Source organism: Miniopterus schreibersii (assembly GCF_964146895.1).
Source record: "Miniopterus schreibersii genome assembly, chromosome: 2".
Lineage (NCBI taxonomy): Eukaryota > Metazoa > Chordata > Mammalia > Chiroptera > Miniopteridae > Miniopterus > Miniopterus schreibersii.
Genome location: NC_138102.1, coordinates 153,357,649 through 153,379,257, shown reverse-complemented (window position 1 = coordinate 153,379,257; position 21,609 = coordinate 153,357,649). Strand labels below are relative to the sequence as shown.

At 43.8% G+C, this 21,609-nt stretch overlaps 1 protein-coding gene across 3 annotated transcripts in view; it reads right to left on the bottom strand.

Annotated features, from left to right (window-relative positions):
* Positions 1–21,040, bottom strand: part of TMTC1 (transmembrane O-mannosyltransferase targeting cadherins 1) — a 237,115-nt gene extending 216,075 nt beyond the window's left edge. For 2 of the 3 annotated variants that reach the window (XM_081129441.1, XM_081129442.1), the window contains exons 1-2: positions 20,522–20,917; positions 2,118–2,295 (exon numbers count right to left, since the gene is read on the bottom strand). In XM_081129441.1, the coding sequence (XP_080985567.1) occupies positions 2,118–2,295; positions 20,522–20,829 (486 nt within the window). In that variant the 5' untranslated portion in view covers positions 20,830–20,917. Of the gene's footprint in view, positions 1–2,117; positions 2,296–20,521 lie in introns of all 3 variants that reach the window. The other variant, XM_081129443.1, reaches the window with a different exon arrangement.
* Positions 21,041–21,609: the final 569 nt, after the last annotated feature.

Below are 21,609 nucleotides of genomic sequence, written 5' to 3'. Positions count from 1 at the left end.
AATATGCAATTGTCCAACACATCATAAATAAATTAGAAAAAATAATAAATAATTGTCAAATATAAAAATATGTCTCTAAGTAACAGATGTAGCAGCTTTCTTCTCAATAAACTCAGCGGTCTATGGCTAAATATCACCTTTTGTTTGAATAAGAAAGCATGCAGCATCCATTCAATTCCTAGCTTTCATCTTTATGGACAGTTTGCAGCAATGGGAACAGAACTAGCCATGTTAAAACAGTGACTTAATTCTTTGAACAACAAAGTTATCTGGAAAATCATAGTGACCTATCATCTTACATATCGTTTAATGATCTGCCAGCTGACAACTCAATCAGCTCCTCCTTTAATTTGGTTGAAAGCACATTATTTAAGCCTACTCATCACTGGAGTTACCTGTCATTAGTCATTCGCTTTCAGAGTTTTCCAAAAGTACAGCAAAAGGACTTTACTAAGACTTGTCAGAGGACCATTACTTATACTGCAAATTCTTCCACTTAGAGGCACCTTGTTTACTCTAAGATTCAGAAAGGACTGGGGAAATTAACTTTAATAATGTGATTTTTAATAAAGTAATTTTTTTTCTTAATCACTCTAAATACATTTTTGTCAAAATCTTCGGCTTGCAGCTTTAGAATTTTGTTTGTAGAAAATGCCTATCTTATAGCCTACCTGGCAAAACCAGTCCTCATTATCAAACCAATTGGCCAAATCAAACTTCTTGTGTCAGTTCAAATGAGCATATTATGCATCCCCATGACAACCATCTCACTCCTGAATTCAGAACTTCAACACAGACCACCACGCCCTACTCCCAATGACATGCTATCTTCACAATCTTCACATAATCTGCATAAAACAGAAAGATTAGAAGCCCTACTTTGGGTTTATGATGCCTTGATTGAAGGAGGCTTTGCTCACACCAATATATCAAATTGTATCTTTGTAGGTGCCTCCGATGCTGGTGCACCTGGTGCATAGTAAGTTTCTGATGTCTGCTATGGAGACCTCTCTCTCTCTCAATTAGAGAAAAGCAATTGAAATGGGAAGAAGGAGAAGAGAATCAACTTGACACTTTTACCCCAGGTGTGTTCTCAGGCAGCTCAACTTTAGAAAAGTGTCCAGACACAAGCTGAAGCTCTAGAAACAATCCATTCTGTTTCCAAACTGTGGTGCCCATGCCGCCCTTGGAAAGTCTTCATCTACCCCTAACAATACACATAAAATAAACCACCTGTGGTTACTGAGATGTGAAACAAGGTAACTTGCTAATACCATCTCAGGGCAAGATTAAGTCAATATTTTATTATTATTATTTTTCAATCCTTATCCAAGGATGTTTTTTTATTGATTTTAGAGAGAAAGGAAGGGGGAGAGAGAAAGAGAGGGAGAAACATCAACGTGAGAAACACCGATCAGTCGCCTCCCTTACATGCCACAACTGGGGATCAAACCTGCAACGTAGGTATGTGCCCTGACTGGGAATCGAACCCACAACATTCTGGTGCACGGGAAGATGCTCCAACTAACTGAGCCACCCAGCCAGGGCTAAATCATATTTTAAAGAAGGCCAGAGATCTAAACTATCTAACTTTATAAATAAAGTCCTTATCTTCCACAAAATAGCTACACCTGATATTAGGTAACCTGAAAAACTATGTTAGTCTCCTAAGTCTGTCTTTCTAACTTGAATGTCAGTCTAACTTTTTATAGACCTCCTCCCAGCACTTACAGTTCTGCATCATAAATATTACAAAATAAAGCAGAGCGAGAAAAGAAATATAAATGCAGAGCAGGAACAATGAGCCAGCATGATAAGTATCTCAGAATTCCCCTTGCTGTTAAAAACCCATTAGGACTTAAATTTCCTGCAAATAAAGAACGGTGGCCATTTATTACTACCTGTAATAATAACAGCGGTTATTTAGAAAAGCAATTAAATCCTGGAGGTACAATAAAGACCATTTGAACATTCAAAAAGAAAAGTTGTCAAGCAGAATGATTTATATATAAACACTTTAGTAGAGCTTTATATTAACATGGTCTTGAAAGGGGGAAAAACATCAGGTTAGCTTTTTTTTTTTGGTTTTTATTTCATTGAGTTGCAATGACACTCACCGCCTCAGTGTGAACAGGATGCACAGCAAAAAGCAATGCCGTAACAAAAGCAAGTCCACGATTCTTGAAGACAGTTTTGTCACAGGTGTACATCAGCACAAGAGTCACCAGGCAGTGCAAAATCACATTTACTGCATGAAAGTAAAATGGGTTCATGCCAGTCAAAAATATGTTTAGCCTGTAACAAAAAGACAAAACAGAAATGATTAGCTACAAACAGAACATAAGCACAAGAAAATCAGGGAATCCATCATTTTAAAGAGTAAGCTATTCAAGTAATTATTTTTAAATGAGTCCCAACATCAGGCTACTCCACATTATTTGAGTATCACCTTTTCCCTCTCTTAGAATTTTCCTATCTGCAGAAATCACTGCAAAATGCAATACAATATTATTTCAGGAAACTTTATGGTCTCAGTGGGAAGGTAGGTAGATAGGCCGGAACCTATTTCCCTCTCTCCATGGCTACTGCAAACACCCCAACAATACCCTTGTTTCACTACTGTTCTTCCTCAGCAGCTGAGTGTTCACAGGCAAGTCCACAGTTGCTGTGGGTCAGAGCACAGCCAGTGGAGATGCGAAAGAAACCACAAGACTGTGAATGTGGTCACCATTGGGACAAACCAGGCATAAAGGTGTTCTCTCACCCATGGTGCCACCAGGAACCAAATTTCCAGATTATGGACTAGAAATCATTGTTAATTACCGCCCCACAAGCAAGCTCCAGGGCGACTACATCCGAGTACCAGCTGCAGCTAATTTCAAAGGATGAGCAAAAGCAGAGCATTTCAGAATTTGTATTAAATGTTTCCTAACATAAATTCCCCCAGATCTCAGAATCTGAATTCTAAGATTATGACAAAAAAAAAACTCAAAAGGGAACCACAAACAGAGGGGAAATCTATTGTTCGACATCTTTAAAAAATGCTTTCCTGAGATAGAAATGCAGAACAGAGACAAACTTTGAAAGGTCGCCTTGAATTTAATAACAGGGCATAATGACTCCAATTGGGTCTGTGGGGTTACAGAGAAAGCGCAGTCGTATGAGGTATGGTTGTTTGGGGCGAGGATATACACTCTGAGTGGTATTGCCCATAGCTGTGTACACTCCAGGCAATTCCTCCAAAACAGCAATCCCACATCTTTATTTCTGTGTCCTTTATGCGCTTCTTATAGAAACACCTCCCCTTTGACAGAACAATTGAGAATGTAAAAGTCATTTTATGTACATATTCTAAATATCCGACTTGATTCACGCACAGCCTTAACCTACAGAATTTTAAACATCTCAAGCTTCATTTGGACACATGAATCTAAATGTCGTAGTTACTCATCGACTCCATTTTCATTCCCACTGAAGTAATCACGGTCCTCACTGCGCTTAGAAAAAGGAATTGCTGTGTGGGATCCAACTCCAGGGCTCTGACCCAGTTGTGTTGGCAGGCCCATGAGTCTGCACACGCCTCAGCATCCTCGAGGTGGGAGCCAGGTGCGACATAGGTGACCGGTGTCCCATTCCAGTACGAGAGCCCACATGGGTGAGAGCTGCTGGAAATCAGAGAGCTGGGGACGGCGGAGCTGTGACAAGGGCAAGACCCAGGCCCCATCCTCGGACAACTTGGGTGCAGTTCCCTGAGTCCACGCCCCTGAGGATGATTTTACATGGTTTCCGCTTCATCAGGCTGAGCCTTCCAGGCCAACTAAGCCATTAATGTAAAATTCACTCAGACCTGTGATTCTGAGAGAAATAAGCTATCTCCTATCTGGTTAGTGGATGTCCAAATCGGAAGGTCTTGAGGTTTTTACTATGTATCAAAGGTTTTAAAAAATACATACTCTTGGACCAAAAATTCCACTTCTAGAAAGTTTCCATAAGAAAATAACCAACAAAAAGTTTAAATATATATGTATGTAATATTGTGATATAATAAGAAATATATATTTTGGTCTTCATCCTGACTCCTGGTCAGAGATTCTAAAACCTTTAAAATTTCCTAAACAATGAAGATCCTAGGAGCATCTTTTGTTCTAATATTTGGTCTCTATCCCCAGTTCCTGGCACAGAGCTCCTAAAACCCTTGTAACTTCCTAAGTGATAAGGGCACTAGGAGCATCTTTTGTTCTAATGTTCGGTCTGTCCCTGGTTCCTGATACAAAGCTCCTATTTGTTCTAATGAGGTGACTTGTCTTTTGTTCTAATGAGGTGACTCTTGGTGGGTTCCTGGAGAGCTTCAAGATGGGGGCCGGTCACCAGAAAGACAAAGGCATGATTAGAAAATTGGAAATTTCAGCCCTGCCCTCCCATCCTCCAGGGTAGGAAGAGGGGTTGGAGATTGAGTTAACATCTGTCATGTCTACATGATGAAGCCTCCATAAAAATCCCCAAACTACAGGGTTCAGAGAGCTTCCGGGTTGGTGAACAAATCCAAGTGACAAGGGGGTCCAGCAGCCAACTCGAAGGAGACAAAGGCCTTGTGCTCAGGCCCCTCCAGACCTTGCCCAGTGTCTCCTGTCATCTGGATGCTCATCCTTTATCTTACCCTTTATTATATAATTAACAATAAACATAAGCATTTCCCTGCGTTCTGTGAGCCACTATAGTGAATTATTTATTGAACCTGAGGAGTAGTCATGGGAACTTCCAATTTGTACAACTCCCAAGCTGGACAGAATGTAGGCAACCTAGGGGCCCACTCCTTATGACTGACACCTGAAGTGGGGTAGTCTTATGGAACCGAGGTAACCTGGGGAATCTGGTGCTGACTCCAGGGAGACAGCGTCAGAGTTCAACTGAAACGCCAGACACCCAGCTGGGGTCAGAGAATTGGTGAGTTTATTGAAGTAAACCCACACATCTGGTGTCCTAAGTATTGTGAGTGTGAGTAGAGGAGGAAACAGGAGTATTCTTTTCAATGTACAAGGTTGCGTCCCACCGTTAGTTATAAAAATGGCAATAAAGAGAAAGCAAGACATCTAATAAGCCAAATCGCTGATGCGAATGACTATTCCAACGGGTATGATACTGCAGATTATAATTTGGGATTACAAATAACAGCACCAGTTTTAAAAAGGGGACAAAAGACTTGTTACTTTTCTAAAGTATTCATTATTCAACCATTTGAAAAGTTTAAAAGCATCATTAAATGTAGTGTTGTTATTACTACATCACTACTCTTTTATGAGGTACATACATTCCTTTCCCCTTCTAAAAATGACATAAAATGGTAGGCATGAGTCACCTTAGTGGTCCATATGTATCATATCTGAAAACACACAGGTGGCATCCATCTAGATTATTATTTCTGGAAATGGGTTAGGACAGAGTACCTGGTATTTTAAGTAAATTCGATTAGATCCCAAAATATAAAAACAAGTTGCTGACTGGGGGACCACTGCAGCCATAAGGTCACAGTGTGAAAGCCTCTCACACCATACCTAACATTGGAGAATCTAAAGTTTGAGAAACCACCTAGAATCTCGAGTTTGGAGAGTTTCCTCATTGTCTAAAAAGATGGAGAGTGAACTCTCCAAACGATAGACAAGTGACTATGAAACAAAATTATAACAAAATTTTAGAACTTATCCTATTTGTGAGCCCTAGGGAAAAAAGTCTCTGATTTTGGGAGCCAATATGGGTTTACATAAGAGAGGTTTAACTGATCAACCTAATATTTTAATAGGACAGGGGATGTGAAAGACACAGCACATCTTTATATTAACAAAGGCACTTACAAAATCAGAAGCTTCTTGTGTGCAAGATCGACTAAGACAGATTTGTTGCTCACACGAAGAGTCTCAGAATAATAAATCGATGTCTCCTTCGATGGAGACCTCCAGTGTATGTCGTAGGATTCTGATATTATCTCTGGACTGTCCAATATTTTTATCAAAGACTGAAATGAATCTATAGTGTATGCTAGCTAAACTTGCAGGGGGTCTGTAACTGGGAAGGAGAATTACTGTCCTGAGAGACTGCCTGATGGAGACTCACAGAGAGTTTAAAATGCCTGAAATTGCTAATTAATTCTAACGTAGAATATGGGTAAGAATAAAGACCCACATTTAGATCTAAAAGACAACAAAATACTAACCCATTTCCAGAAACAAATAGTATTGTCCAAGGGCTGCTAGTTTGCCCTAAACTCAAAGAGTTATTGTGTATTGGATATCAAAGCAGACCAAAGCACCAACAGAGAGGGAACCAGGTAAGTCAAACTATTATTTTTCATTTTGATTCACTCCAACAGATATTTATTGAGTACTTACTACATGTCAGGTATGATGTAGGGCCCAGAAATACAAAGAGAAGACATGGCATCTGCTACCAAAGAGTTAACAGCATAGTAAAAGAAAGAGAGGCACTTAAATAGGTAATTAATGGTTAGTTAAAAAAAAATTCTAGTAAGTTGAGAACCTACCAGGTGCAGAGATAGGGAAGAGGGAGGTATTCTACCTGTGGACAGGAATGGGGATGTGAGTGGTATGCAATGTGGGACAACAGCCCCTTTGAGTGTTATTTAAATGCTGAAGGACCTGTACAGGAGAGCTCCAGGATACTAGGGGAGTGGGAAGGTCTCAAGGTGATATCTCAGGAAGGGAAATTAGAGGAAATCCGGGATGCTCAGCCTAAAGAAAGATGACAGAAATGATACCAAGCGCTCCAGGGGAGTGGATCTTTGCCATATTTATGGTTATATGCACAGTGCCTAGCGCAATGCATGGTTCATGGTTGTCACACAATAAATAAATGAATGGATGGAAGTATGAATGAATGAAAGAAATACTGAAGCAGCCCGGCCAGGTGCCTCAGCAGTTGAGCATCGACCTATGGACCACGAGATCGCAGTTCAATTCCCGGTCAAGGCACAGGCCCTGGTTTCGGGCTCGATCCCCAGCAGGGGCCGTGCAGGAGGCAGCTGATCAGTGACTCTCATCATTGATGTTTCTATCTCCCTCTCCCTCTCTCTTCCTCTCTCTGAAATCAATAAAAATATATTTTAAAAAAGAAGGAAATAGTGAAGCAATGCACTTATCCTAAGTAGCTCCCAAAGGGGAAATTATGATCCAATAATAATGTTACAAACACACTGCCCAAGAGCTAAGTGTAGCCTACAAACTGTTTTGTTTCACCTGTATACATTTTCTTTTTTTAATACCAACATTTTTAAAACAGGTGATTTCATATAAAAATTTCCAGCTTCTTTTCAAATATCAGAAAACCTGGCAACTCTGGGCTGCATGGCTGCATGGAAATATTTGGGTGCCCACTGAGATGGCACAAGTACTCACAATTTGCCACAGTGCCTGCCAACTACTAAGAGGCAGACTTCAGCTCAAATAAAGAATATTTAAAACTAGAATAGGTATTGGATGACCATAAATGTCCATGCAGAAGCATGATAACAGCCTACTTTAAACACCATCTAAAAAGAATGGTCTCTTAAGTTCCACATTACCCTGAATATACCTCCATTACAGCATTTACTTAATTTTATTTATTTATTTTGAAATATGTTTTATTGATTTTTTTTTTTTTTTACAAAGAGAGGAAGGGAGAGAGAAGCATTGATTCGAGAGAGAAACATCGATTGGTTGCCTCCTGTGGGAATGAACCTGAAACCTGGGAATTGAACCAACGACCTTTTGGTGCACAGGACAACACTCAACCAACTGAGCCACACCAGCCAGGGTATCAATTGTCTTAAACTCTTTTACTATATTCTTCAAATATTATAAGCATTTTACATACATTGTAAGAAGCTGATTTCTTTTCATCATTGTATCCATCACACTTAGCCCACAGTAGATTGCAAATGAAGGTTTACTGAATGAACAAATAAAACTTACGATGACTTGAAAGTTGGAAAAGATCACCTTTCCCTTCCAATGCTACAATCTCTCAATTCTATTTGATTTAGCCTTCATTTCTCATTGAAAGCTAGGCCAAGCAATAGGAAATAAAATATTTTCTTCTGAAATAATCTTAATAATCATGTTTGAATGGTTGAAAGCCATCCAGGTTTTGGCAAATATGAACGCAAAAAGTCCCTCCTCTGCCTGAACTCCTCTGCCTCCTTGTAAAACGGCCCAGAAAGGCAAAGCCATAATGAGCTCACAGCAATCAGAGGGTACCAATCCCCAGGACAGGTCACAGGGTCACACAGTTTGGCACCAAGAAGTCTCAGAAGGAGGGTGGGGAGGGGAGAAGAAAGCGCCTTTGGCTGCCCCTGAGTCTCCTCACACTCTCACAGCCCAGACCTCTAGATAAAGCCAATTCCTCTCTTTTAATTTTCTTCTTTGAAAAATAGCTCTGGTTTAGAAAAACAAAAACAAGCTGTATCTCAGGAAGAGACTTCTACTAGGGACTACACTAGGGTCCTTCCTCAAGGGGACCCCCACCCCACCTTAGTCAGACAGCTCTACCTTTAAGAAACCGTCCGAGGTCTGGAAAACCTAGGAGGCCATGACTCTCCATTGTAGTGACTCAAGTCTGTTTTTTGGCCCTGAACCTGAAGTTTGCCTCATATATAGATCAAGCAACATAATTAATAAGCCACCACCAATGATCCTTGTGGGTCAAACATTCTGATTACCACTGTGTCCCTGCTGCCTTCATGGTAAATGCACTCGTTTTGGCTTTGGCAGCTAAGCTCTGCAACTTGGCCTCTGGCACTCCAGGAGCCCATCACCCCCACTGAAACCAGAAAGCCCACCTCAGTGGCAGCATCTCCCACATCACACTTTGCCTTCAGAAAAGAGCCAACGCAGAGCTTCTCCAAGCTGCAGGTGCTCCCTCGCCAATGCATCTCTCAATGTCTCAGTGAAGGGAAATCACTTGGCCCCCTCAGGGAATAAAGTAGAAAGACGGGTGGAATGTATTTGCAGGCAGCATGTCATAAATGCACCCTAACATTCCTATCCCAATGAGTTTTTGGATTTCTTTCGCTACATTATGTCAGGGAGACTTTGGCATCTCGACTCCATTCAATATAGGTTCCCGTTGAGTCCCAGTGGTTCCCAGGATTCTAAATCACCTGGTATGGTAGCTGATTCCCTGATCCCATCCCAAGATATTCTTAGTCAGTAGATCTAAAATGGGGCCCACAGCTCGGCCACAAGCAACTCAGTGATTCAAGACAGGTGATACTCAGAACAGGGACAGGGGTCTCACAGCTAACGGGAAGGCTACAGATGGTTGCCACGCTTACCGGAAAAAAACAGTTTTCTCAGTAATAACACAACATACATTCTTTTCCAATAAGAACTACAACCAGGGAAAAGAAAAAAATTAAAGGTACCCCTTATCATCTGTTTCTGCTGGTGGGTTCCAAATGATGGGTTCTCCAACACTTCCCTGGTGCGTTTCCCCAGCTCAGCACTAAACACACAGCACATTCTCCCGTCTTCCTCTATCACCGTTTGTTTCCTTCCTCCCATCTCTTGCCATCATCGCTGCTCTCAAATGCTTGCAGGTGGTTTCCATAGTCCTCTTAGATCATTCAACCAATAAATAACAACATCTGGTTCTTCTCATTTTTCCCCCACGACAATCCCTTTGGCCCTTAATCATTTTGGTTGCCCTTCTTCTGCATCCCCTTCAGTACCAGGAGCAAACCAGCAAATCATCATCACTTACTATATCTAAAGAACCAAAGATGTGATTCACAGGCACCAGTGCAAACAACAGGGCAGAGGAGAGACTGGAGCTCTGAGGCAAAGGCAAAATTCATGGTTTGGGTTTGAGATTAAGACATCACATCTTCACCTGGCTATGAGGAAGTTATAGGGAGGGAACAGAGGAAGGGGAGCTAATAGGGAAGTTATAGGGAGGGAACAGAGGAAGGGGAGCTAATAGGGAAGTTATAGGGAGGGAACAGAGGAAGGGGAGCTAATAGGGAAGTTATAGGGAGGGAACAGAGGAAGGGGAGACCACACCCCAGGCAATGGGCAGTTACTGTCACTATCATCACATAAGTACTCAGAGTAACAGCTGCGTTGAAGAAAGAGTGAGAAAACTGAGGACAGGATGACCACTAACCATATCTAGAAGATTACAAGTCTCAGGAGAAAATCTTCAAAGAGAAGCAAGTAATGAAAATTAACAGAACAACACCAAGTATGATATAGTTATAACTGCAACTGAGTTGTCAATTTTTAGCAAACTTTTTTCTTTAAAAGGTCCATGTTTGGTGGAGTTCCAAGATGCAGTAAAATTCTGATACTGACTACCCAGATTTTGTGGTAGGCAGTGAGACAGACATGAGCACAACAATGATAACGGGCCAGGTACAGAAGGTCACCAGGGTGGAAAGCCCCAGGTGCCTAGCAAAAGACAACTGTAGGGTGGGACCTTGTCCCCAGGGTGACCTTTCCCCCCCTAGCATATGGGTGGTCTTTCGGTTTGTACCCCCTGACCTCTCCTCCCTAGAGATAACATCTAGGCCTCAGTGTATTTCAGCTCCAGGCCCAGAAAAGCAACAAAACCAGCCACAGCTGACCTCAGGACCAGCTGCATTGGATAATGACCCCCGTCCTGGTGCCCACCAATCAATCAATGGAGACCACAACCCTGGAAGGACACACCTGGAAAGCTGCTGAATATTCTATTGAGACCTTCCCTGAGACCTCTCCTAAAATCTCCATCCTTAAGACCCTTAGGAGGAGGACCCAGAGAGTTCTCCCTTCAGGAAACACACCCCTGCCTTTCCCTTCCCTTCCGTCCCCTTCCTCCAAGCACCTTACCATTACCTTCCTCACTCTCACGCTCCAAGGGCCCTTCCTTTGTCTTTATAATTGTTTCCTAAGCCCGTTTCTTCTACAATTACTTCTTCCACTGCTGTGATCTTATAAATAAAATAAATGTTCTCTTATAGCCTGAGTCTAGGTTCTGAATTCTTTCCTAGCCAGAACTCAAGTACCGAGGTTGCTGAACCCAGGTCTAATCTGGTCCCACCGGTCTAACACCTCAGTGCCATTCCCGCCTCCTATGACAATTTCACACTTGAAGACAAAGTCCTGTACAAGACTCCCCCCACCACTTCAGAACCAGCTGCAACTTCAATGGTTCCCAGGCCACCTGCATGTCTGACAAACTGGCCAGAAATTCAGGGGTTCCCACAACTCCCTCAGAAACAATGATTTGCAAGAACAACTCACAGAATTAAGGAAAGCGCTATACTTATAATTACAGTTTTACTATAAAAAATACAAATTTAAAAAAAAAAAAAAAAAGTCCAAAGAAAAGACTCATGAGGTAAGGTCTGGGAGAGTCCTAAAGACATGTGTCCATGTTTTCAGGACACATCACTCTCTCTGTGTACTGATGTAAGATTACCAACTAGGGAAGCTCAATCAAGTTTCGGTGTTGAGTTTTTAATTGTGGTTTCATTATGTAGGCTGGTTGACCCATTGGCCATGTGAGTGAACTCAGTCTCCAGCACCCCTTTCTCTTCCAGGAGGTTAGAAGGGATGGCTGATATCATGTGACTCTAAGTTCCAACTCTCTAAACACATGGTTGGTCTTTCCAGCATGGCCAGTCCCCTTCTGAAACTATCTGGAAGCCCACCAAGAGTTACCTTCGCTTTAGCATAAACTCAGGTGTAGCCCCAGGGGCCCACCATGAACAATAGATGCAAGCCTATCACTCCGGAAATTCTAAGGTTTAGAGTCTCCTTCTGAGGCCCCTGGGACAAAGACCAGACACATTCTTTATTGTACATAACTCAGGGAGAGGAAGTCACTGTCATCATAGTTCCTTTGAGAAAGTTTTTTTGGGTCCTTAGACTCCATTTGATACAACCAGAAATGATCATTCATGTCTACCTCATTGACTGGGGAAAAAACAACCACTCCTTATAGACAACAGGTCACTGGCATGGATGACCTTTAGTCCCCTGAGAGCAGGGTGTGGAAAAAACTCCATGTGATTCTGGGATTTGCTTCAGAAGATACAGCTGCTGCATCTAGCCTTAAACTTTAGAGCAAGCACCCAACAACCATTATACTTCAGTATGCCAGGGAAGAGGAGCTTGATTCAAAAGTGCTAAAGATCTTCATTCTCTGCAGTCCCAGTCCCAGCAGGTTACAATAAAGAGCCACACTGCCCCTTTCAGAATCAAAGCTGCCTCCTAACTGCCCAGTAAGCAGAACCCACTAGAACCATCTGTGTGTGTCTCGGAAATTCCTTGCCTGCCTCCACTTTTCTCTTTGACAGAGGAAGATTAAAAAGGTAAATAAGCCAAGAAATAAGTCAAGCAGGCTTTTTTTTTTAAGTCCTACCTAAATATTTACCTGAAGAGGTCAAGTATTCACAAAAATGATGAATTCATTCTTTTAACAGTAATTTATTGAGCTCCTACTTTGCATGCCAGGAACTGTTCTGGGTGCTAAAGATACTTTGTGGAGCTCACATGGTGGTGAAAGGAGATAAAAACCAACACTATATGATGCCAGGTAACAGTGAGGGCTACTAAGGCAAAGGGGTAAAAGAGTAAGGACGAGACATGGAAGAAGGAATGTCTGCTGTTTTAGATCGGGTAGCCAGGGAAGGGCTCTGCGATGAAGTGACATTTTAGAAGAAACCGAAGGTGGTGTGAGAGCAAGAATGCACAGATCTGGGGGAGAGCATTCCAGGAGGAAGGAACCAGTGCACAGGCCTGGTAGCAGCAGGTTTGGCCCTATAAGGAACCGGAATGCTGTTCACAGAGGTCAGAGAGGTGGCCACAGGTTAGATCAAACAGGGCCTTGTAGAACAGATACCATTTCTTATCATTTGGAAAAGGAACACTGCCATTATATTGGCATGACTGAGCATTTGAATGACTACATAGTCAAAGTTAGGGAAAATATGAATGTAGCTCCAAAGGAAGATTGAAAAAACATCTGTTGATTGGGAAAAGAAAAACAAAAAAGGACTGTTTCAGAAGATGTTCTCCAAGCCTTCATTCAGAAATTCACCTATAGAAACCCTCAGGAAACAAAAATATATTCCTCTCATTCCCCCTCTTCCTATACTACCAGACTATAGCTAAAGCCTATCTTACATCGAAAGCATATCCTAGTAGGCAACAATTCACCTCCTCCTCCTCCTGGGGTTTCTACAATAATCTTAGTTCAGCATGAAATTTTCAGAAGTCTTTTTTTTTTTTTTAATTTTTCTCTAGAAAACCTTTTTGGCCACCAATCATATTTTTCCTTGGCTGTATCCATCACTAAACATTCTAGACAATCTAGTCAAACATCCTGAACAATCTTTGTCTCCTATCACAGACTGAGACAACCACCTTATCAGTCTTGTAGCAGTAACCTATCTCTCAAAATGAATTCCCATACAAGTCAAATTAAAAGGAACAGAGCCCAAAGAAACATGCCACCATTTCTTTTAGGTTTTGAGCATAGAGGCTAAAGCTCATTTTCATAGTTAGCATATCATTTGTGACTAAAAGATGCAAACTGCTGGGGGGGAAAAAAACACACACACGAAAAAAAAACCTCTCCAGATCCAAACATTAAAATGCTGCAAATCCTTACAGCTGTACATATTAAGATAGTCTATTTTTTAACTCTGACATTTTAAACCACCCACTTTCACTCTTATGGTTTACATTTCCATCAGAAGCCTTCATTAAAATAAAACTTTATAGCAAACTAATAGAATACTATGACCGAATAGCCTAAATATGGAGAGAGAATGAGTTTAAGGTCCTTTAATTTGCCTTAATTTCCCCATCTTTAAAATGGAAAAGTCATTGGTTCTTTCTTGTTGAGGGAAGCTTTGGTTGCTTCCTGATATGCACTGGCTCTGCTAACCAGCCAGCAGGAGCATCTTCACAAGGAAGGGGCTAGGGAGGACATAAAAAGAAAAAACTAAGCACCTTTTAAATCAATCAAAGCCATTTTTCAAGGCAGGGGTCCCAAGCATCATGGGGTTTGGTTTTGGGTCAATGCGGCGTCTACACAGTGTCCACTGTGTTTCTCCTGATTCCGGAGTTAAAACCAGGTCATGGCTAGTGAAGGGTAAAGCAGCAAAATAAAAAAGGTTACTGCTGCAGATTAACTTTTCACAGATGTTTTGATTTTGCTCTACAATGGTCCAAAAATATTCCTGTGTGCCCTTGGAAATGATCTTATCAAAAGACTGAAGGTAAAAATTTGACCAGAAACAGAAATTCATCAGAATTCTAAATTCACTTCAAGGAGCACAACAAGATGACCATTTGCAAGAAAGAAAAAAAGAGAGAGAGCGAAATCATGAACGTGGACAACAGTGGGGTGGTTTCAGGGGGGAGGAGAGGCAGGGAGAGGTAGAAGAGGGCATAGAGGGGATAAGTGGTGATGGGAAAAGAGAAAATAAAATGTTATTTTTTTTAAATGACCATTTGTATCAGTTAAGGTTTGACCAGAGAAGTGGAACTACCAGAAACGATACAGCAGGACGGATTTATTATAGAGACTTGACCTTTCATAATTGTGGGAACTGGTTAAATAGTCTCTGGAAGGCGCCTGTTTCGGTGTCTGCAACAGCAGAGGAAAGCCAGTGGCGCTCAGAGGAAGGACGGATGCGCCTGAAGCCAGGGGAAGGAAGGATGGGCCGGAGCGCACGGAGATGAGCTAGAATATGCCTCAACTCCACATGCCTCAGCTCCACGTGCCTCAGCTCCACGTGCCTCAGCTCCATACGCCCCAGCTCCATACGCCCCAGCTCCATGTGCCCCAGCTCCATGTGCCCCAGCTCCATATGCGCCAGCTCCATATGCCTCAACTCCTCAGGGCCTCTCAGGCTCCAGCCTTCAGGATGCGAATGGCTTGCAAAGGGGCCGGCGCCCTTCCCCACAGAGCTGCGCACTCGCGGGCGCCCCGATTCCAGGTGGCTGAAGGAGCCCGGGGAGCTGGGCCCCGGCTCTACCCCGCGCCGGCGGCAGGTGAGCCGTCGTCGGAGGCCGCGCCAGCCTCCCGAGTGGAAACGCGGCCCCTTCGCTTTCACTTTCCAAATCTCTAACCCAGTACAATCCAGGAAAGGAATTTCCAGGAAACACAGTTCCGGTTTAGCTAAAACAAAGCCACCACATCTTGATAAGCTGCCTTCATTTCCCATTGTGCCCCACCCTCCAAACTGATCAAAAGCAGACACTCTGATAATCCATTTCTTCATTTCAAATTCAGCCCATTTCTTACTTGAGAAAAACCATGAATAGTATTTTTCTATACAAGCAAGCACCTTTATAATAATAAGCACCATGCATATTTATTTATTTTTTATTCTTATGGGAATTTCTAGCTCTCCATATGTGTAACATTCATTCATTGGATCAAAGATAATATAGTACTTTTAATAAAATAGAGGTTTGAGTTTTGCACTGGGAAAGACCCTGTGAAGGGGATGAAAAGATAAGCGACAGAGTAGGAGAAAATATTTGCCAAGAACATATCTGCAGAAGGACTTGTACCTACACTGTATTAAGAAGTACACCATGAACATGTGGATCTTGTTACTAGGATGCAAAGATGGTTCAACATACACCAATCAATTAAGGTGATACACCACATTAACAAATGATACAAATAACATGCTCATCATAAATAGATACGGGGGAAAAAAGAAAAAATTCAACACCCTTTAATGGCAAAAACTAGGTTTTGAGAGAATTTACCTCAACATAATAAAGGACATTTATGCAAAGCTCACAGCTTACATCATACTCAACAGTGAAAAACTGAAAGCATTAATTCTATGATCAGGAACAAGGCAAGAACGCCCACCTGGGTCACTTCTATTCACTTCTATTCACCGTAACAGAAGTCCTAACTAGAACAATGGACAAGAAAAAGAAATAAAAGGGATCTAAATCAGAAAAGCAGAAGTAAAATACGTCTGTTTATAGATGACATGATCTTATATGTAGAAAACCCTAAAGACTCCACCAAAAAGCAATTAAAAATAATACATGAATTCATAAAGTTGCAGGATAAAAATCCAGTATTTAAAAATCAGCTGCATTTCAATACACTAATACTATCCCAAATTAAGAAAACAATTCCATTTACTATAATATCAAAAAGAATAAAATATACTTAAGAGTAAACTTAACCAAAGAGGTGAAAAACCTGTACACTTAAAACCACAAATCACTGATGAAAGAAATTAAAGATATAAATAAATGGAAAGACATCACATGTTCATAGATGGGAAGCCTTAATATTGTTAAAATGTCCATACTGCACAAGGCCATCTATAGATTCAATGTAATCCCTATCAAAATCCCAATAGCATTTTTTAGAAAAATTGAGAAAAAAAAATCATGAATTTCACACTGAAGCACAAAGACACTAAATATACAAAGAAGAACAATGCTGGAAGCATCACACTTCCTGACTTCAAAATATATTCCAAAGCTTCAGTAATTAAAACAGTATGGTGCTGGCATAAAAACAGACATGTAGACCAAAGGAAAAGAATAGAGAGCCCAGAAATCAACCCATGCATATAGGATCAAGCGATCTTCAACAAGGGTGCCAAGAATACACAATGGAGAAAGAATAGTCTCTTCAATAAACAGAACTGGGAACACTGATGTCCACATGCAAAAGATTAAAATTGGACCCATATCTTACACCAGAGGTGGGGAACATCTGGCCCGCAAGCCATATAAGAAATCATTTGGCTTGGCCCTGTCCAGGCAACCGCAGGCGGGACTCAAAATTCAATAAATCTAGGAGTTTTTTTCATAGCTAATTTTTAAGTTGATAATTTTGTATGGTCCATGAATGACGTTATAAATATCCAAATGGCCCTTGGCAGAAAAAAGGTTCCCCACTCCCATCTTACACCATACACAAAAACCAATTCAAAATGTGTTAAAAATTTAAATGTAAGACCTGGAGCTGTAAAACTCCTAAAAGAAAAACATAGGGGGAAACCTTCATGATATTGGGTTTGGCAAATGGTTTTTTAGATATGCCATCAAAAACACAAGCAATAAAAGCAAAGTTAGACAAGTGAGACTACATAAACTAAAAACCTCTGCACAGCAAAGGAAACAATCAACAGAGCAAAAAGGAAACCTACAGAATAGGAGAAAATACTTGCAAGCCATATATCTGATATGTTATTAATATCTCCAGTATATAAGAAACTCTTACAACTCAAAGCAACACAAAAACAAATAACCAGATTTAAAAATGGGTGAACCACATAAATAGACATTTCTCCAAAGAACACATATAAATGGCCAACAGATATATGAAAAAATGCTAAACATCACTAATTATCAAAAACCTAATCATGCAAATCAAAACCACAATGAGATATCACCTCATGGCAAGTGAAGGGTAAAGAAGCAGAAAAAAAAAAGACGTTGCCAACGATGTGGAAAAATTGGAACTCTCATAAGCTCTTGCAAGGTATGTAACATGGTGCAGCCACTATGGGAAACAGGATAGAAGTTCCTCAAAAAATTAAAAACATAATTACGATACGATCTAGTAATCCTACTTCTGGATATATATCCAAAGGAATTGAAATCAGTATCCTGAGGAGATATATGCACTTCCATGTTCATTACAGCATTCACAACAACAAAGATATGGAAGCAACTGAAATGTCCAACGTCAGATGAATGTATAAAGAAAAGTGGTATATGAGTACAATGGATTATTCAGCCTTTAGAAAGCAGAAGGAAATCCTGCCATATGTGACAACACAGATGAACATGGAGGACATTATGCTAAGTAAAATCTACCATTCACAGAAGTCCACTTATGAGGGATCTAAAATTGTCTAACTTATAGAAACAGATGGGAAGATGGTAGTTAGCAAGAACGGGGTTGGGAGAGAGAGCAGTTGCTGTTCAACAGATACATAGTTTCAATTATTCAAGAGAAATTAGTGTTAGAGATCTACTTAGGTACAACATTGTGCCTATAGTTAACCATGCTGTGTTGTACACTTAAAAACTTGAAGTGGTAGATCTCATATTAAGTGTTCTTACTGCAAAATAAATAAATTAATAAATAAAATTTTTTAAATGGTTTTAAATTCTCAAAGATTTTTGCTGAAACTGGCCTAACTTAAGATATAGTTAAAACAGTCTGCACATATTTAAAAGGCCACTTGGTGTTTTACCAACTACCTAAAATAAAAATTATAAAGACATAATCTATGTATAGCACCTAGGCCAATGCTTAGGTCACACTGAATAGTTAATAAGTGTGATTTTCTGTCCTTCTTTGCAACAATCTTTAGAGTTGTGTGGGTCTAGCATGGTTTATGTCATCCCTTATACAGGCCCAGCATTACGCTATTGCATGTCTGGTATAATTTCACCTCAGTTGACTATGTAAAGGAAACTTCCAGGTCTTATTTAAGTCAACACCTGTGAGCATAGAAAGATCAGTTCACTTTGTGTTTCTGAAGAGGCACCCATCCCTTTCCAATTAGTGCTCTGTTGCACCCTAGATGTGGAACTCGATCTTCTCAAAATATGTTTTCTTTAAAAAGTATACATTACATAGCCAGTAAGATACACTGTACAAAGAGCAATGCATCTTAGACACCAAGCTGCTTTTTATAACCAGTGGTCACAAGAGTTGCCCCCTGCCCCCCAACTCTCCTTCCCCTTTGCCCCTGGTTCCTCTGCCATACCCCTCTACCATACCCCTGCTAACTTTCCTATTCATCAGCAGTCGCGCCCCATTGTCTACTTCCTTAGTGCACTCCTCTCTTCTGCCCCTACCATCTCCTGCATGAATTTAAAAAAAAAAAAAAAGAACTTTTTAGAAAGTCAAGAAGTGAAAACACTCTTCACCATTGAGCAGAAGCATTTGACACTGATCTTTTTAAATGGAAAATCTCAGACCAGGGACCTAGATGGTCTCCATGGCTGTTGTAAGTCCAGCACACCTCATGCTGTGGGCTTCCACCCCTTAAATTAACCAACAACTCTCACTGTAATAGATTAAAAAGCAGGTCACTTTAGAAGTTAAACATTTATATTTGTACCATCTAAGGAGATTTTAATGAAACATTCGGAAAACTAGAAAGTAACTGAGCAACTAACTCTAGCTGGAGGCCAGGGAGAGGTCTCTTGACAGGTGGCTGGGATGACTTACAAAAGGAAACCACAGCAATTGGCAACAATTCATGGGCTTTTGACTTTCAGCTGAAAACCAAAACCACTTTCCAAGAGGACAAATGTTTATAAAATATTCTCTTCAGAGTCAAATGTGCAATTTCCTCACCCTCCTTAAAACATTAAACTTTCAATGGAAAGAATTAAGTCAAACGCCCATGAATTGTTGCCAATTGCTACGGTTTCCTTTTCTAAGTCATCAGAGCCACCTGTCAAGGGACCGGCCTCCAGGCCAGGGCAGGCTTCTCAGACGGCCTTCCCGGGCTCAGATAACCATTACCATAAAGGCGGGCTCGGGTTGCACCCGCTGAAAGGGCTTAGGACGCTGAACATACTGAACCAACATCATTTCAACAGCTCCATCCGACACATCATAAGCTTAAATGCTGAGCCAAATTATAAGGGGTTGCGTCAAGCTCATGATGTACGAGAGAGCACTTCCCTCAATTCAGCCCTCTCCCCTTCCGTCAGAAGCGAGCTCCCTTTTAAATCCAAGGAAATTCTCCACCTACAAAAGCCTGGCGTTCCCTCGGGTCCCTGCACACTTGATTCACACCAGAAATGCTGAATCATGACTCCGAGGTTGTAAAATAAAAACTATTTCGACTGGGACGCCAGGACGCTCGGAGGAGCCCACATTTCTGCATTCCTTTGCTTTCCACCTTCTTAAAAGTCTAAACCGGGGCCCTTTCCGCAGACTGGAGAGGTGTCCGGGAGCGGCCGAGGCTGCGGGTCGGGAAAGATCCTCCGCGCGCTCTCCTGCTGCTCCCCAAAACTCACGCAGCCCCCGCAGTTCCCGCCTCCCGCCGCGTCTCCTCCTCAGGGGACTGATCCACGCCCCGCCTGCAAGGCTGCCCTACAGCCTCCGAGGAATTCCCAACTTGGGAGCATCACCGCCACGGCCACCCGTTCGGAGCTCCTGGGGCCCAAACCGGTCTCGCTAGACCCGGTTCCCGCAGGGGTGGGGGTGCGGGACAGTTCCTCCAGCCCCCCTCGCAGCCCCGGTCCGACGGACGAGCCCGCCGAGCGCGCAGACGCTGAGAAACTCGATCCCAACTCCCCAGCCCGCGCCTCCGGAACCGCGCGGGAGCCCAGAGGCGCGGAGCCGAGGTCCCCGCAGGGGGATGGCGCGCACAGCCCGGAGAGGAGCGAGGCGCGGAGGGGAGAGGGGGGCGAGAAAAGAAACGCCCCCCAAGCCCGTCCCGCAACTTCTCCCAGCCCGGGCCGGGGAAGTGAGGAGGCGCCGCGGCGGCTGCGCGCGCGGGGCGAGGACTCACTTGAAGGTGAGGACGCAGAGCGGCCGGTAGGACTTGTGGCTGGTGTTCTCGGCCATGCCCTTGCCCCAGAAGTCGTTGGCGAAGACGCTCCAGCGCAGCGGGGCGCCGGGCCGCAGGTCGGGGTTGTTCACGATCGCCCACACGTCGTCGTGCACGAACTCGCCCTGCAGGGAGCGGCCGTAGCACAGGCAGCTCGCCCCGGCCAGCAGCGCCGCGGCACCGGCCGGCGCGAGCCCGCGGTCCCGCCACCGGGAGGGCGCGCGGTCCCCGCCGCCGCCGCCGCCTCGGGCACAGCTTGTCACCACCATTGCGCCGCCACCGCTGCCCTGGCGTCTCCCGGGCGTCTGGCATCCTCCCCGGCCGGGGCCCCGGCGGCGCGCGGCGGCTGCCTGGAGGTGGGCTCGGGCATGACGCGGCGGGCACTGGACCTGCCGCCGGCGCCCTGCGCTCCGCCGCCGCCTGCGCCTCGGAGTTGGCCCAGCTGCAAATAAACAGCAGTCCCCCCGCCTCCCTCGGCCATCGCCACCTCCTCCGCACCACTGCGCATGCCCCGCTCGCTCGAGCCTCCACCGCCGCCCCCCCATCCCGGGACCGGAGCCGCTCACCCACACCCCCCACCCCCGCCGCCCGCGCCAGGCTGGCCGCCGCGGTCCGTCCCCAGGCGCCGCGTCCCCGGGGCGGGGAGGGGTCGCGCGCAGGTGGAGCGGGGGTCGCCGCGCTGGGCCGCTCCGAGAGGCGCGGTCCCGCCCGCTAAGCTCACCCCATCCCCTTTCTTTCACGCCCCTGACGGGGCTGGGGAGACCTCATCTGGCGGGCACCTCGGGCCGGGGCCAGGGCGGGCTTCGCTGGGGCGCGGCCCGACCCCCCCCCCCAGCGGGAAAAGTGGCCGCGCCTCCCGGGAAGTTGCCGGCTTTTCAGCACCCCGGACAACAGCAGCGGCGCGCCCCGCACGCGCTCCCCGCCCGCACCCGCGCTCGGTCCCGGCGCCCTCGCCGCAGCCCCTCCCCGGCCTTTCTGTCCCCCGCCCCGCGCTGCGTCCCGCGGTCGCAGCCTCGGGTGGAGGGGACCGCGGGGAAGTGCAGCTCCCC